Below are 13196 nucleotides of genomic sequence, written 5' to 3'. Positions count from 1 at the left end.
TACTATCCTTTCCTTTACAGATTTTAAATATATTAAAGCTCTTGCTTCTTCCCTTCCTTACCATAATATGTTTAAAACTATTTATTTACCCTTACATTACATATGATAATATATGTATTTATTGCCTCATTCTTCAACACCGCCTAGTCCTATCCTATCGTCCAATAACAATTTAACTCGACACTGGCAAAAATAAGCTCTATTGAAGAAGTTTGATTGCCATAAAGAAGAAAAGAAAAAAAAACTATGAGCCGCGGCCCCGCGCGGGTCCCTTTCTATTCTAAATCTATAAAAACTACTTGGATTTAATAAGTACTTCGAGTGCCTACTAATTCCATGGAAAACTATTAAACACATAATAGATTTAGAAACGCCCCCGTGCGCTCGTCCGCAATATTGTAATAGAAGTCGTAGAAGTAGAATGATGATAATGCCTAGGTAGTCATATATTAGCACGTTGCCCTATCCTCTCGTTTTAGACATTATTCAAGATGTGCGGGCATTTTTGGCAGCGCCTAATTAACCACTTGGTCCATTACATATATAGGTACATAGATAGGTAAAATACGGCAAAATCCTTTAAGTGTGCAAACAGCGGGCACAGGATTTAAATGTGTTTACATTAATCCAATGGAAATCCAAAGCCACTGGATCTAACTACTGGATCAATGTAAATCAGAGTTTATAATAGTAGTAATAAATAATCGAAACATGGCAACCCTGTGGCACTTTGGTAGCCGTCAGTCGATTGTCAACATTCAGTACGATCAGACTCATTAGGTTAATTTTAGTTACAAAGATATTAGTTTTATTTTCCAAAAGTACAATACATAAATTTATAAAACAAAAATGACAACTTTCAAGCAAGTTCCTCTCACATGTGGTGGCCATACTAGACCAGTCGTGCATTTGGATTTTAGTGACGTTACAAAAGATGGATATTATTTGATTTCAGCCTGCAAAGGTAAGTTTTGTCGATTTATATGTGCTCGGAATCGGCCTTTTGCCTTGGCCTAGATATAGGAGGAAGACTCGCAAGTGTGTTTGGGTGTATTTGTTTGGGTTTAGTGTGACAGATGTTGGGCGTAGAGATGGTAGACCTTCACTTTTCTCATTGTGGACCGGTCGGCCGGTGTGCATAGTGCATGCTGTGACCTTCTCTTTCCGGACATGCAGGAAGCACCTTGAGTATCCGCTCGTAAGTTTCCTCGCGGCGGCGGCTCGCCTTGTAGACGTCGTGGTTTTGTTCATGTCGCAGAGACATGACTCAAATACGAGTTCCGCTTCTTTGTGTGCGTTCCAAATTGTACTGCAATCAAAATACACAGAAAGAAACACTGTGTTGATATTTCACCCATACTGGGTCACCTTGTATTTCATCAAGGTCTGACCAGGGTACTTGACATTAATGTCAATATGGAGGGTAAAAAACATGTAATTAAGTTACTTTCATTGGGTAGTTCCTATGAGGAAAATAACGATTTTAATGATGTAATTACTTTGGTATCAACTTGTTATGTTTACATTTATGACAGACATAGATAAACAGAAACTTGTACTTCCTGAGATTGTATTATATAAATCTGGATAAATATTATTTAAAATCAGATTATTTAGATTCAATACAAGTAATCTTGGAAATATTGATGGTATTCTTAGGTAGGTACATGTAATTAATTACCCTGCACCTTTAAATAAATTTATATATTTTTTTATTTTGTATTTTACTGCACATTGTCTTAGATCATGTAATGTAATAATTACTCAAGAATTCTGCTGAATTTAAGACTGTAGTGGCCAATGGTAAAATAAATGAAATGTGTTGAGAATATTATTATTCTCAAGAATATTATTATTCTCTGCAAGTTTAAGAAGGCAGTAGAAGCACGAATAATAAAAAGTTTATTACAAAAATGATAGAAAAAGCATATGGCCAACTTTTATCTTTGCCCAATATTCATGTCCTGGGTTCCTTGACTTCCATTTTTAATACCCTATTTTTTGTAAACAAAATAAGAGACAATGAGACATTATTGTATGTAAATATACTTTTATTACTGCTTATTATCAGAGAATGTGCAAAAAGCTGAATAGTTCTATTGCTATATCTCAGCCAACAGAACATACTCTATGTTATTTATTTTAAATAATAATGTATTTTTATTAACTGTATTTTGCACATTTGTCAACAGATGGCAAGCCCATGTTGCGGCAAGGAGAGACCGGTGATTGGATTGGAACCTTCGAGGGTCACAAAGGAGCAGTGTGGGGGGTAGCATTGTCACAGAATGCCAACCTGGCAGCTAGTGGCTCAGCAGATTTTTCAGGTAAATTGAGTTAATGATTCAATAACAAATATTCCTTTACAATTGCAAATTGTAAAGGAATATTTGTTATGTTTTACCATAGAAATACCAAATATCCTATAAATAAATGCAGGATAATCAACAGACCACACTATGCACAAAGCCTATGTCATTAGTTTGATGTACCTATATGACAGAAAATCATCCAAGGAAAACAAAAAAACGTTTTGAACGTGAAAAAAAAGTTTTGTGTTTCAAAATTATAGGTTTTGAGAAATTAGCTTTTAAATAAATAAATATATATTAGGACAAATCACACAGATTGAGCTAGCCCCAATGTAAGTTCGAGACTTGTGTTATGGGATATTAACTCAATGATACTATATTTTATAACAAATACATATATAGATAAACATCCAAGACCCACAGGCCAGTCAGAAAAAAATCATTTCCCGGGGATCGAACCCGGGACCAGATTTCAGAGGCAAGCACTTTACCACTGCGCCACCGTGGTCGTCGTCGGTTTTGGCTGGATCATCTTTCACCCAAAATATTGGCATTTTATAAAACTTCTTATAATTCACAAATATTTTTTTTGTTTATTTTAATTGGTCTGGTATTTCCATTAAAATAAAATTTCAGCTTTATCATATTCATATGGATAGTTTATGTAGTTAATATAAGGAAATCAGCTAGAACAGTAGTAATTTGATAAAGAAATATAATTATTTATTGTTTAGATTACAATAACATCACTGGTGAAGGAAAACAACGGGCCAGTGGTTTTTAAAGTTGTCTGGACTACAATTCATCTAATACTGTTTCAGGGGAGAAATCACTGTACTGTTTTAGGGGAGGCATCAAATTCTCAGATACCTTAGTGTTGACTTTCGAGATTACTTAATGAATTCAAAACAGAAATGTAACTGTTACTAAAATGAATAAGTTCTTTTTAAATAATAAACAAAGTTTTGTAGCCCCAGCGATACCATAGTTTGGGAATCCCTGGAGTAGGCCATGGTAATTCACTCCAAATAAATTGTAATTCGCGTATTTCAATGATACATGCGTGAATTAATTGTCATTTAGATAATGTGGATAAATCCCGTCTTGTCGCCTAACAAATTATTACTGTATATAAGGACTAATATTGCAACAACGTTGACACTCAATTGTGACCATACATTACCAGAATCGACGCCCTGATTATGTATTATTATTATGTTTGTTACACAGCTAAGATATGGGACGCTCGATACGGCGATGTAGCGCACACATTCGACCACGAACACATTGTAAAGAGCGTGAATTTCAACGCGGACGACACACTGTTGCTCACAGCAAGTAATGAGAAACTAATACGGGTGTTTGATCTGAACAAACCTGAAGCTGGAGGTTAGTTTTGTTTACATTCTTCTTTAGATAGATAATTCGTTTATTCAACTGTTACAAACAAAAAATGATCCTTAAAATTGTAATTTGGAGATTAAGGTACTCTGTGTCTGTCTTTATTAAAAGTTATATTGTACTTACTCGTGAACCTTATGGAAAGCTGCCCGATTTTAAAATTTAATTTATTTTATTGTTATTAATTGTTATTAATCATTTGTAAATGATTAATAACAATAAGTCCATACTTTCGCAAAAAAAAATTGGCCCCTATAGGGTGCCCTTGAATTCCATCCCTCTTTTTCCCTACTACCGTCAATTTAACTTCTTCAGGAACAGAGATGATTGTTATCAGTTTCCTTGTACATTGTCGTGACCCAAAATATCGTAACAGCCAAATAGGACAATGTCGTGTGATGTTGTAGATCCACTTTTTGAACTGCAGGAAGTTTGGGCTCTCAAATGATCTTTTGTATTTGGTCACGACGTCTATTTTTAAATCATTATTTATTTTACATAATTTTACATACTTAGGATATATATTTTTTATACTGAACTTGTATATATAAATACCACAAAATTTTCGGTATTCTCTTGCAATGTTTATTATGCCCTAGGTTTTCCCCAAGGTTACACAACTGTTATTACCGAACATAACACATGTAAGAGGTTTCCATACATATAAATATTCAAGTCTGTATGTCTTCTGTCATTCTTTCAAGGTTAAACAACTGGGCCGATTTTAATGAAATTTGGAATACAATTTTATTACCCGCGGTGAAATATCGAACTTCACGGGCAAAATTGCGGGCAACAGCTGGTATTCTATAAGTGACGATTGATATTTGCACAGGTCTGCCCCTGAATCGCTCGCATTTATTACTTATAGGTATTTAACTAAGTATTTCCTTCCTTTCCGAGGTACATTACAGATCTTTGTCTTTTAAATAAATATACTGATACAATTCACTGACATTGATCACTAGCAATTAGTAAATGCCGACTGTGTACTACACGGCCGTGACAATTCCGTATGAGACATTCGCATTAATCCTATAAAGCCTACTTAACTTGAGACATTATGTTCCAAAATGCGACGTGTACCTTCACGTGACCATTGATAATTGCTGGGAGGGTCTGACCTTCAAACTGTTTATTTTTACCCCAAAACCTTATGAATTGATATGGAAACCATACACATACACATTCAATTTATGAGTTCAATGAAAACTAACGTCAATATACAAAGAAGATTAACTTTAATTCTTTTCTAATTTTAATTTAATTCTTTAAACATTTTTTTTGTGCTTTTTTCCCAAGCCTGTGTTTGGCACGTTGTTTTTTTTATGAAACTTTGTTAACATATTGTTTTCTCTTTCAGCTGTTGAGAAAATAAATGCCCACACGAGTAGCATTAGACACGCCGTGTTCCTTCACAATTCCCGTATTGTAAGCGTCAGTGACGACCTCACAATGAGAGTGTGGGATCGCACTAGTGGCCAGGTATTTTGTCATATTTAGTGGGGTTTAATTTAGGAGCTATTTTTTCAGCTATTTTATCATTTCATGAACGAAAGGCTGCCTTTGGTCGATTCTAATAAAACATGGACGCTCGTATACTCGTAAGTTAGTATGAAAAAACAAAACAAGATACTTTTTGCCGCGGGCACTAACTGTATCACACTATAAATGAGATCATCCAGACTAACGATCTGTTACAGAAAAAAATGATGTTGAAAATGTATGGAAATGTTGCCTTGTATTAGTCAAAATTTACTAACACATATTTTACATTATCAATTAATTTCATGCTTCCAGGAGGTGCACAAAGTGGAATTCCCTACCATTCCAAATAGTTTAGAATTGTCAAGGGATGGGGCAATATTAACAGTGGCACATGGTAAGTACCTATATAAGATTTCTATTTGTTATCAGTTTTTTTTTCAACATTAACTTGACAAACTTATTTTAGAGTAATAAAATATTTGATACTTAATAGTTATAAACATGCATTTTTGTATATAGAAATGCTATAAAAACTGTTCAAAGAAGCATCGACAGTCATAAAAAAGCACTCCGAGCGCTCCCGGCACACTAGCCCACCATCTCATTTTTATTTTTTTCCTTAAAATGTGGCGCTAGTGTGCTGGTTGTTTAAATGAACTTTTAATATTACATTGGAAATATTTGCCACATAGCGACCGTGATGAAAATCTCGGTCGCTATGTGGCATCATTTTCTACATTACTTATGAAAACTTTATTATTTGATCCTATACTGTTCCACTGCTGGGCAAAGTATCAATATTATCTCCTATTAATTTCAGGTACAAACGTGTCGTTTTACTCGTCCGATACAATGCGCAAAATGCGCGAGTTCCCCGTGCCCACGAAATGTTACTCCGCCTCGCTAGCCCCCAACAGGGCTACGTTTGTCTGCGGGGGAGAGGACCTTAAGGTGTACAAATTCGATTACAACACGGGTACTGAGCTAGGTGAGTCATTTATTGGTATATGACAATAAACCGATCATAATCATTATTTTCTTTATATTTCAATAACTAAATTTTTCGCAAGTCATGTTTTTACTTATTCGAGTTTCGTTACTCTTTCATCAATCTCGTATGGACAATTACGTGATAATTAAATTTCTCGTAAGTCATATTGGACGTGAGAAAATTGTGTTAAATTAAGTTAAATTAATATTTTTGGAAGAATATAAACAACACCTATAGTTTCTTTATGGCCCGCTCGTGGAACCTTTTTAATTGTCTAATATGCGTAATTTAATTTTTGGTATTGTACTTACGTTGCACTTTTCCAATAAACTGTTGTATCGAGTATTCTCTTTAAATTGTATATTCCATACAAAGATTATAGTTGATACTATATACGTATACGTATTGGGCAATTAAAAAACAATTTTGCAGTTTTATATTAGGTACTTTATTCAACTTAGAATGAAACACGTCATTTATTAGCGCCAAGTCCACTGCAGACTTCCAAAGCGCAGGCAAACGTGTCGTGTGTTGCAGAATCGAACAAAGGTCACTTCGGGCCAGTGCACTGCGTGCGGTGGTCGCCGGACGGCGAGCTGTACGCGACGGGGTCGGAGGACGGCACGGTGCGGCTGTGGCAGGCTGTGCCGGGCCGCGTGTACGGGTTGTGGCGGCGCTCCGCCGACCAGCCGCCCATCGCCAACGGCTTCAAGGAGGTCGCCGCTAACTGACACCCGACCACACTCTGCAGGTCAGCCCCAATCAGACACTGATACACTTGATTCCCGAATGCTCGTGCGAAACTTATTGACTAATTTTATACACATTCTAGCTAGATTAATATAAATACTATCGGTTCGTTTAGAGCCTGTTTTAAAACTTTCTGATAAAATGTCATGTTATAATCTGCCAGATTTTCAAAATGCTGGAGAAATCTCTGATGTGATTTGATAGTTACTACTTGTAAGACACACTTTTAGTTACACTATCCACAACTAACTTGTTAGAATTTAAATTTTTTAGAAAAATTGACTATCAGAAAACGGTCAAACAAGCCTTTAATTTATTTCCAAAAAAATATATGGCGACATAGAAATAAAATATACATTAACCTGAAAAAAGGTCACGATAAACGCCGGAACTACTGGTAGGTTTTTAATGAAACTTTTATTATTGTATAGCTAGCATCATAGCTAACAAGATACACTAGAAACATGTAGGATATAACGCATTTTATCATAATAAAACAGCAAAATTGTAAGACATACGAAAATGGTGAGAAGTGGCACCTTAAAAATAGCTGTTCAACCTGATAAGCACTTTCTACTGAAGCATAAAGATCGAAGAGATCTAAGAGACCAGCAATATAGTATAATAATATGATAGTGATTCGCCTGGCCTTTCGAAAAATAGAATATTCATCATTGTTTGCTCGAAATCTAAGTAATGTTATAACAGTAAATGGAAGCTCAAGTTATGTTGTTGCAGGACAATTCGGAGCAGTGAGAGTGCTATCAAAATCGGCTGCTTGGTGGCGATTCTCTTGCGGCGGTTGTCACCGAGACCAGTGATCGCGGCGGGGCGAAGCCCGACTAAATCGAGACTCAAGTATTCAAAAATTGACGAACGTTTGTGTTGTTTTTTTTTATTTTTGCAACACTCATTTTTATACTCAAACGTAATGTATTTATTGTATAAAGAAACTAAATAGACTTGATATGCAACAAAATAAAGTGATTTGTAAATATTTTACTATTTATTTTTTATTTGCATTTGCAACCTATCATTTTCTCATGAAAATAATACATAAAGATCTAAAAATCGATAAGACTTATATGAGAATAAAACAACAAAATCTTATTTATCAGTTTATAAAATTGTCACTAGGTGAGTTTGTATTTCTTAACTAAACAATATAATCTAGGCCAATATTGTACAAAAATAATTTACACATTCGAGATTCCCAGGCATTACAGGCAGTGAATCGAGTCCAACAGTTTCACATTCGTTGTACTACGTAATGGTAACATGCAGTATCAATTGGTAAATCTTACTTTGCTACATTATGGACGGCTCCTTATGTTATCAATTAAAGCTACAGATGGCCATATTTTATTTACAAAAAGTTTAAATGAATGAATATGATACAATAATTCGGTTTTTGATATGAAAATAACAATTTGGGTAAACGGTTTTAGCTAATAGAATATGGCTTAGATGCTATCACATAATATTTTACGACGACTGTGTCGTTTTTATTGATTTAGGTAAAGTTGACTACGGTAAAATACTTTCATAAGCAGTTGTCAATTGGCATTTTTATTGTTTTATTTTTAGCCCAGCAGTTGGACTTGTTATATCTATTAACATTTTTTTCATAAAGTAATTCAAGAACGTATTAGTTCTACAACATTTTTGGTAACCAGATCTATAAATAGATGCGTATAAAATCTTAAAAAATACTTAATCCTACAATAATGTTAAAATTAAATCTACATAATTATGGGATTTCTGAAAAGCTAAAACAACAATTTGTAAAAAAAATGTTTGATATATTTTCAGCATTTCAGAAATCGTTAAATTTAGAAAATAAAAACATCGAAACATTTATTATATTTACAAAAGGCATCAGCATTAGACTAGCCTTGACGGTCAACATTCGCTTTTTATCATTTGACCAAATTATTTTAAAGACTGGACTAAAGTCAACGAATGGAGGAGACCGCTTAATTGGTATCAAATGATGGGCCTCCAACATAACTATAAAGGGCACATTATGGAGTATTATATTGATACATCTTGTCTCAAAAGGTTTTCACCACAAACTTTCAGTTATGCGTTCATCAATAAATATCACCGACAATTGTATACTTTTTGATTGATATACATTTTATATAATTTTAATTTTAGGATGTTTGAAGTCAAATTTTAACTGTTTTTAATAGATCGGGGGTTGTACATGATCATTATAATAATTTGGCAGCAATAATTAATATATGATGAAGAATCAGATGAGTGGAATACCGTCCTTGATTTATTATATACTCTGCTTCACAAAAAAGAATTATAAGTGCGCGAGCGCGGCCACTATAAATTCCTTCAGAAACTTGTTTGAGGTGTCTAAGAATAACTTAAAATTTGAATGATCTAATTTGAATTTGAAGAAGTTAATGTTAAAGTTCGAAGACGTAGATAAACAAATCGCGCAGTTAAAGAATGGGCGGGACACTTGGCTAGAAGAGAAGACCATCGATGGACCATTCAGTGACAGTGTGGTGGCAGAGACCGGTTGGTAAACCACAAGTCCGCTGGACAATGTTTGGATCACGTGGGTTGATATAGCTGAAAATGATGATGATGGATGTTTACTCCTTGATTATCCCAAATATGTATCTGAAGGAATTTCTCGCGCTCGCGAACACTGGCTGTAGTGGAGTTATTTGGCTACGAAGGGTGAGAGGTCGGGGAATTTGAAGTTGAGGCTGGGCCTGCGCGGCGCGCGTGCGCGGGGCGCGGCGGCGGCGCCGCACTGCGCCGCGCACACGTCGTCGCGCAGCACGGCGTCGCGCGCCCACTCGCGCAGCAGCTGGCCGCAGTCCGTGATGCGCAGCGATGCGCATTGTGCCTGGGGGGCGGGGGGAATGATGCACATTAACAATAATACTGAGATATTTTGAAAAATAAGGTAAAAGCATGTATGACATGTATAACTAGAAGACTAGATAAATACTGGGAGTAAATCTACACCTGTGATTGAAAGGTCCCAGTCAAATCCCTCTCGTGCCACATCAGGATATAAATTAAATAAGTTTATAAATGATATTTATAATTAAGAGTATAAATGAATAAATAAATATACCCGTCTGACAAATTTTTTTGGGCTACGCGCCATCACGGCTCCGGATGAAACCGGGAACTCGTGAAGATGAGAGAGAAAGAGAGAGAAGTACTTACTCCTTCAGCAGTGCATATACAAGAAGTGCAGGGCGAAGGGAACGCGGACTCTCCGACCGCGACAGAGCGCCCCGCGATGAGGCAGCCCTGGGCTGCGCTCTCGCGCCACGCCGACAGGTCCAGCTTCGGCAACGACGAACAAGGGACGCGGGGATTCCTGGCAGATATTCAGTGAGTTAAGTAGGTAGGTAGTTACCGATATGATAATTTAAAAAATCCGCAGAACAGTAATACCTGCTGACAAAGTGTAAATATGCTTTTTTGAACTATATTTATGTTGTTATTTTTTTGTTTGTTTACTTACTTTTTTGTACCTCATAATTTGATAGTTACATTAAGACTAGAGTCTAGTAATCAGATTATTACGAAATAAGTATTTAGGAAAACACATGCCACTATGAACATGCCACATGACGCCGATATGACGAATCTATTTAATGTTGGTGTCAATCGTTTCAATATATAACAGTCTTGTAGATTTCGCTTTAAAAAAATATGCTGCTAACTTCGACTAAAATCACAAAAATAAAGAGACTCCATTGTATTACTTACAAGAAATTGCTGGGCAGATCGAAGGCAGCGCGCTGTATATCGCCCTCGATGTCGAAATTGTCGCACATGATCTTACTCATCGTGGTTTTCCTGATCTCCGCTAGCTGGCGCTCCGTGAACCTAGCGGCTGTGTTGTCATTCTCGTACCTGGAACAAACAAATACATTAAAGGCTACAATAGGGGTAGCACGAATGTTTGAGAGTACGTAATTATATCGACAACGTCGAAATATAATTTGATTGATTTAATTGAATTAATAGTTCTAATTATGTACAATAGAGGCGCTGTCGATGGCGGTGATACGATTAGTTTCTCGCAAGAACTTGATAAATCCGTATAATGAGAATACATTGAACTGCTGTGAAATACACTGCTGTGGTCCGAAATAACCACAAAGTGGTAATGAACTATTCCACCATTACATTGCCAATAATTTATTTACATGTTCATAGTGCCAAAACGATGCGACTTTGAGACTACAAAAAATATGTAGGACTATGATTCTAACCAGTTAGAGTATGGCCTTTACAATTGGACGTTAGAATTATGGCATTAAAATATATACAAATATTGACTGCGACTTATCATAATATTTTGTTTGGAATACGCTAGGCGTGTTTTCTCACGACGAGTGTGTAGCACATTATCAACTAACCAGAATCTGTCGCACTTCCGGAGTTGCCGGAACTGTATGGCGATGATGCAGGCGAAAGTGGGGCCCACCAGCCCCCCTTGCAGAGGCCGCTCGCTCATACCACCAGGGAACAGATCGATGTCATCAACTGTCGGGTATATTCTCTTCAGCCTGAAATGTTCACATGCTTGTATTAATATATGAGATTATGGAAATGTTAAAGTGCCAAATTTAATTTTATTCCCGTACCATAAGGAATGCTATTATAAGGGCTCAACACAAAAACACACAACAAAATTACGGACAAAATTTAAAACGTTTATGACGATATAATAATCCAGTGTCGTGTCAAAAATATACTTTAGCTTTAATCGCAATAATTTACAAATACAATACGTAAGTTGCTAAGAATAATGTTTCAGTACAATTTTATAAGATTTTTTTAGGTGAAAGTTGAAGGCAACATAAACTTGTCTTTCATACTGGTTAGGATAAGTATTTAAAGAAGTAATATACACCAACCTGGCAATAACTTCATCGGGAATTTCCCTCGATAGATCATCGAAATTGGCGGCTCTCTTCAAATTACACAGCGCCCTGTAGTTGTTATAACTAGGTATTCCATGGTCTCTGCCTCTCTGGATGTTCAGAGCTATAAGGTCGACGCCTGAGAATGGAATGCGGCGGTCTTCGAAGAGATGGTTCGTGACTTCTCCGGTGATGAACTGGTCGAGGGTCTCCATGGGTGTTGAGGATAGTCCTCGCATCAGTTCGTCGACTAATCCTGGGTGCTGGAATTAATAATGGTCGGTGAATTAAAGGTTGGATATTAGCAGTATAAATTGTCACCTTTTGTCCACGATAAAAGGTGACATGGTTATGTTTTGCTAGCTTTTGGCCGCAGCTCCGCCATCGGTAACCTATATTCGATTTTGAGTCATTAAGTATATCTAATTCAAATTCCATGAATATCCGCCCAGCGTGAAAGCCGTGAAAGCGTTAAAGACAGATAGATTTTGAATTAATGAATGAACGTTTATTGTCAAAAACAAAAACATTACAACTCAAAACAAGACAATCACAAGCAAGTAAAAGTGTAGGATATGTATGAAGTTAATAGTAGTCATTTAAAATAGGTGATAGGGTGGACTATCCTATTAGGCCGTTTAAGGCTATTAGTTCAACTGGTTGGATAATGAAATCTATTGGAACTGTAAGACGTACCTCCATGAACAGATCAGTCTTGAAGAAGCCGTCTCTCAGCAGAATGGGCGGTTCCACGGGCTGGAAGGTGGGAGACAATCGAGGCAGGTGCGGTCTGAGCAAGGAGTGGCCGATTCTGAACGCGGCTGACGCGAACTCTGTTACTACTGCTGGGTTGCAGGTCGGGGAGTATTCCTTGTAGTAGCCTGAGGGAAAACGAAAAACATCAAGTATTTATGTTTCTTTTCGGCTGCCTGGAAATTCAATTATTTATTTTCAGGTTATTTTCAAAACGCCAGTGTGGAGCACCAAACGAGTGATCAGATGACGTATATAAATGTAACATCAATTTGATTCCCGCGAACGCTAAAATGCAGCATATTCAGCGGCGGTAAATTATATAACTGGCAATATGCCGTCCAGCCTCAATATTATCCATCAGAATGCCAACCATTAAACATACAAATACATAGAACGTTCCTAGCGTACACGTGCTGTCTTTTTTCCCATATCGTGCACACGCATCGAAATCATGTGGGCGCAATGACGTGGGGATGATGAGGGAGCTTACCATCATCTCTTAACGCCATTGCCGTTGCAACCTGAACTGATCTGCGTCGCAAATTCGTACTATCAACTTAAACACATGAATGTGCTCAA

General features: G+C 36.6%; 2 protein-coding genes across 2 annotated transcripts in view; one reads left to right on the top strand and one right to left on the bottom strand.

Moving 5' to 3' along the window:
- The first annotated feature begins 727 nt into the window (after nt 1-727).
- Nucleotides 728-7947, top strand: wmd (wing morphogenesis defect). The gene is made up of 8 exons (XM_053751446.2): nt 728-964; nt 2193-2327; nt 3543-3701; nt 5077-5198; nt 5514-5595; nt 6022-6189; nt 6730-6943; nt 7681-7947. Exons 1-7 carry the CDS (start codon nt 850-852, stop codon nt 6921-6923), a joined length of 975 nt encoding a protein of 324 aa, XP_053607421.1. The 5' UTR covers nt 728-849; the 3' UTR covers nt 6924-6943; nt 7681-7947.
- Nucleotides 7948-8047: 100 nt separating this feature from the next.
- Nucleotides 8048-13196, bottom strand: part of LOC128673530 (uncharacterized protein) — a 38943-nt gene continuing 33794 nt past the window's right edge. Inside the window, exons 19-24 of the mRNA XM_053751445.2 lie at nt 12558-12742; nt 11856-12124; nt 11355-11504; nt 10699-10845; nt 10147-10303; nt 8048-9817 (exon numbers count right to left, since the gene is read on the bottom strand). Of these exons, the coding sequence (XP_053607420.1) occupies nt 9629-9817; nt 10147-10303; nt 10699-10845; nt 11355-11504; nt 11856-12124; nt 12558-12742 (1097 nt within the window). The 3' untranslated portion in view covers nt 8048-9628. The remainder of the gene's footprint in view (nt 9818-10146; nt 10304-10698; nt 10846-11354; nt 11505-11855; nt 12125-12557; nt 12743-13196) is intronic.

This window comes from Plodia interpunctella, chromosome 11 (genome assembly GCF_027563975.2).
Source record: "Plodia interpunctella isolate USDA-ARS_2022_Savannah chromosome 11, ilPloInte3.2, whole genome shotgun sequence".
NCBI classification, from domain to species: Eukaryota; Metazoa; Arthropoda; class Insecta; order Lepidoptera; family Pyralidae; genus Plodia; species Plodia interpunctella.
Note: the sequence above shows the minus strand (reverse complement) of the source record. Positions and strands in the feature narration are given on the sequence as shown.

Bases quoted from the DNA above. Each gene is read 5' to 3' on its own strand.
- wmd (XM_053751446.2), top strand. From the start codon at position 850: ATGACAACTTTCAAGCAAGTTCCTCTCACATGTGGTGGCCATACTAGA. The intron at 965-2,192 runs GTAAGTTTTGTC...ATTTGTCAACAG, and splicing joins TTTGATTTCAGCCTGCAAAG to ATGGCAAGCCCATGTTGCGG. The intron at 6,190-6,729 runs GTGAGTCATTTA...CGTGTGTTGCAG, and splicing joins CAACACGGGTACTGAGCTAG to AATCGAACAAAGGTCACTTC.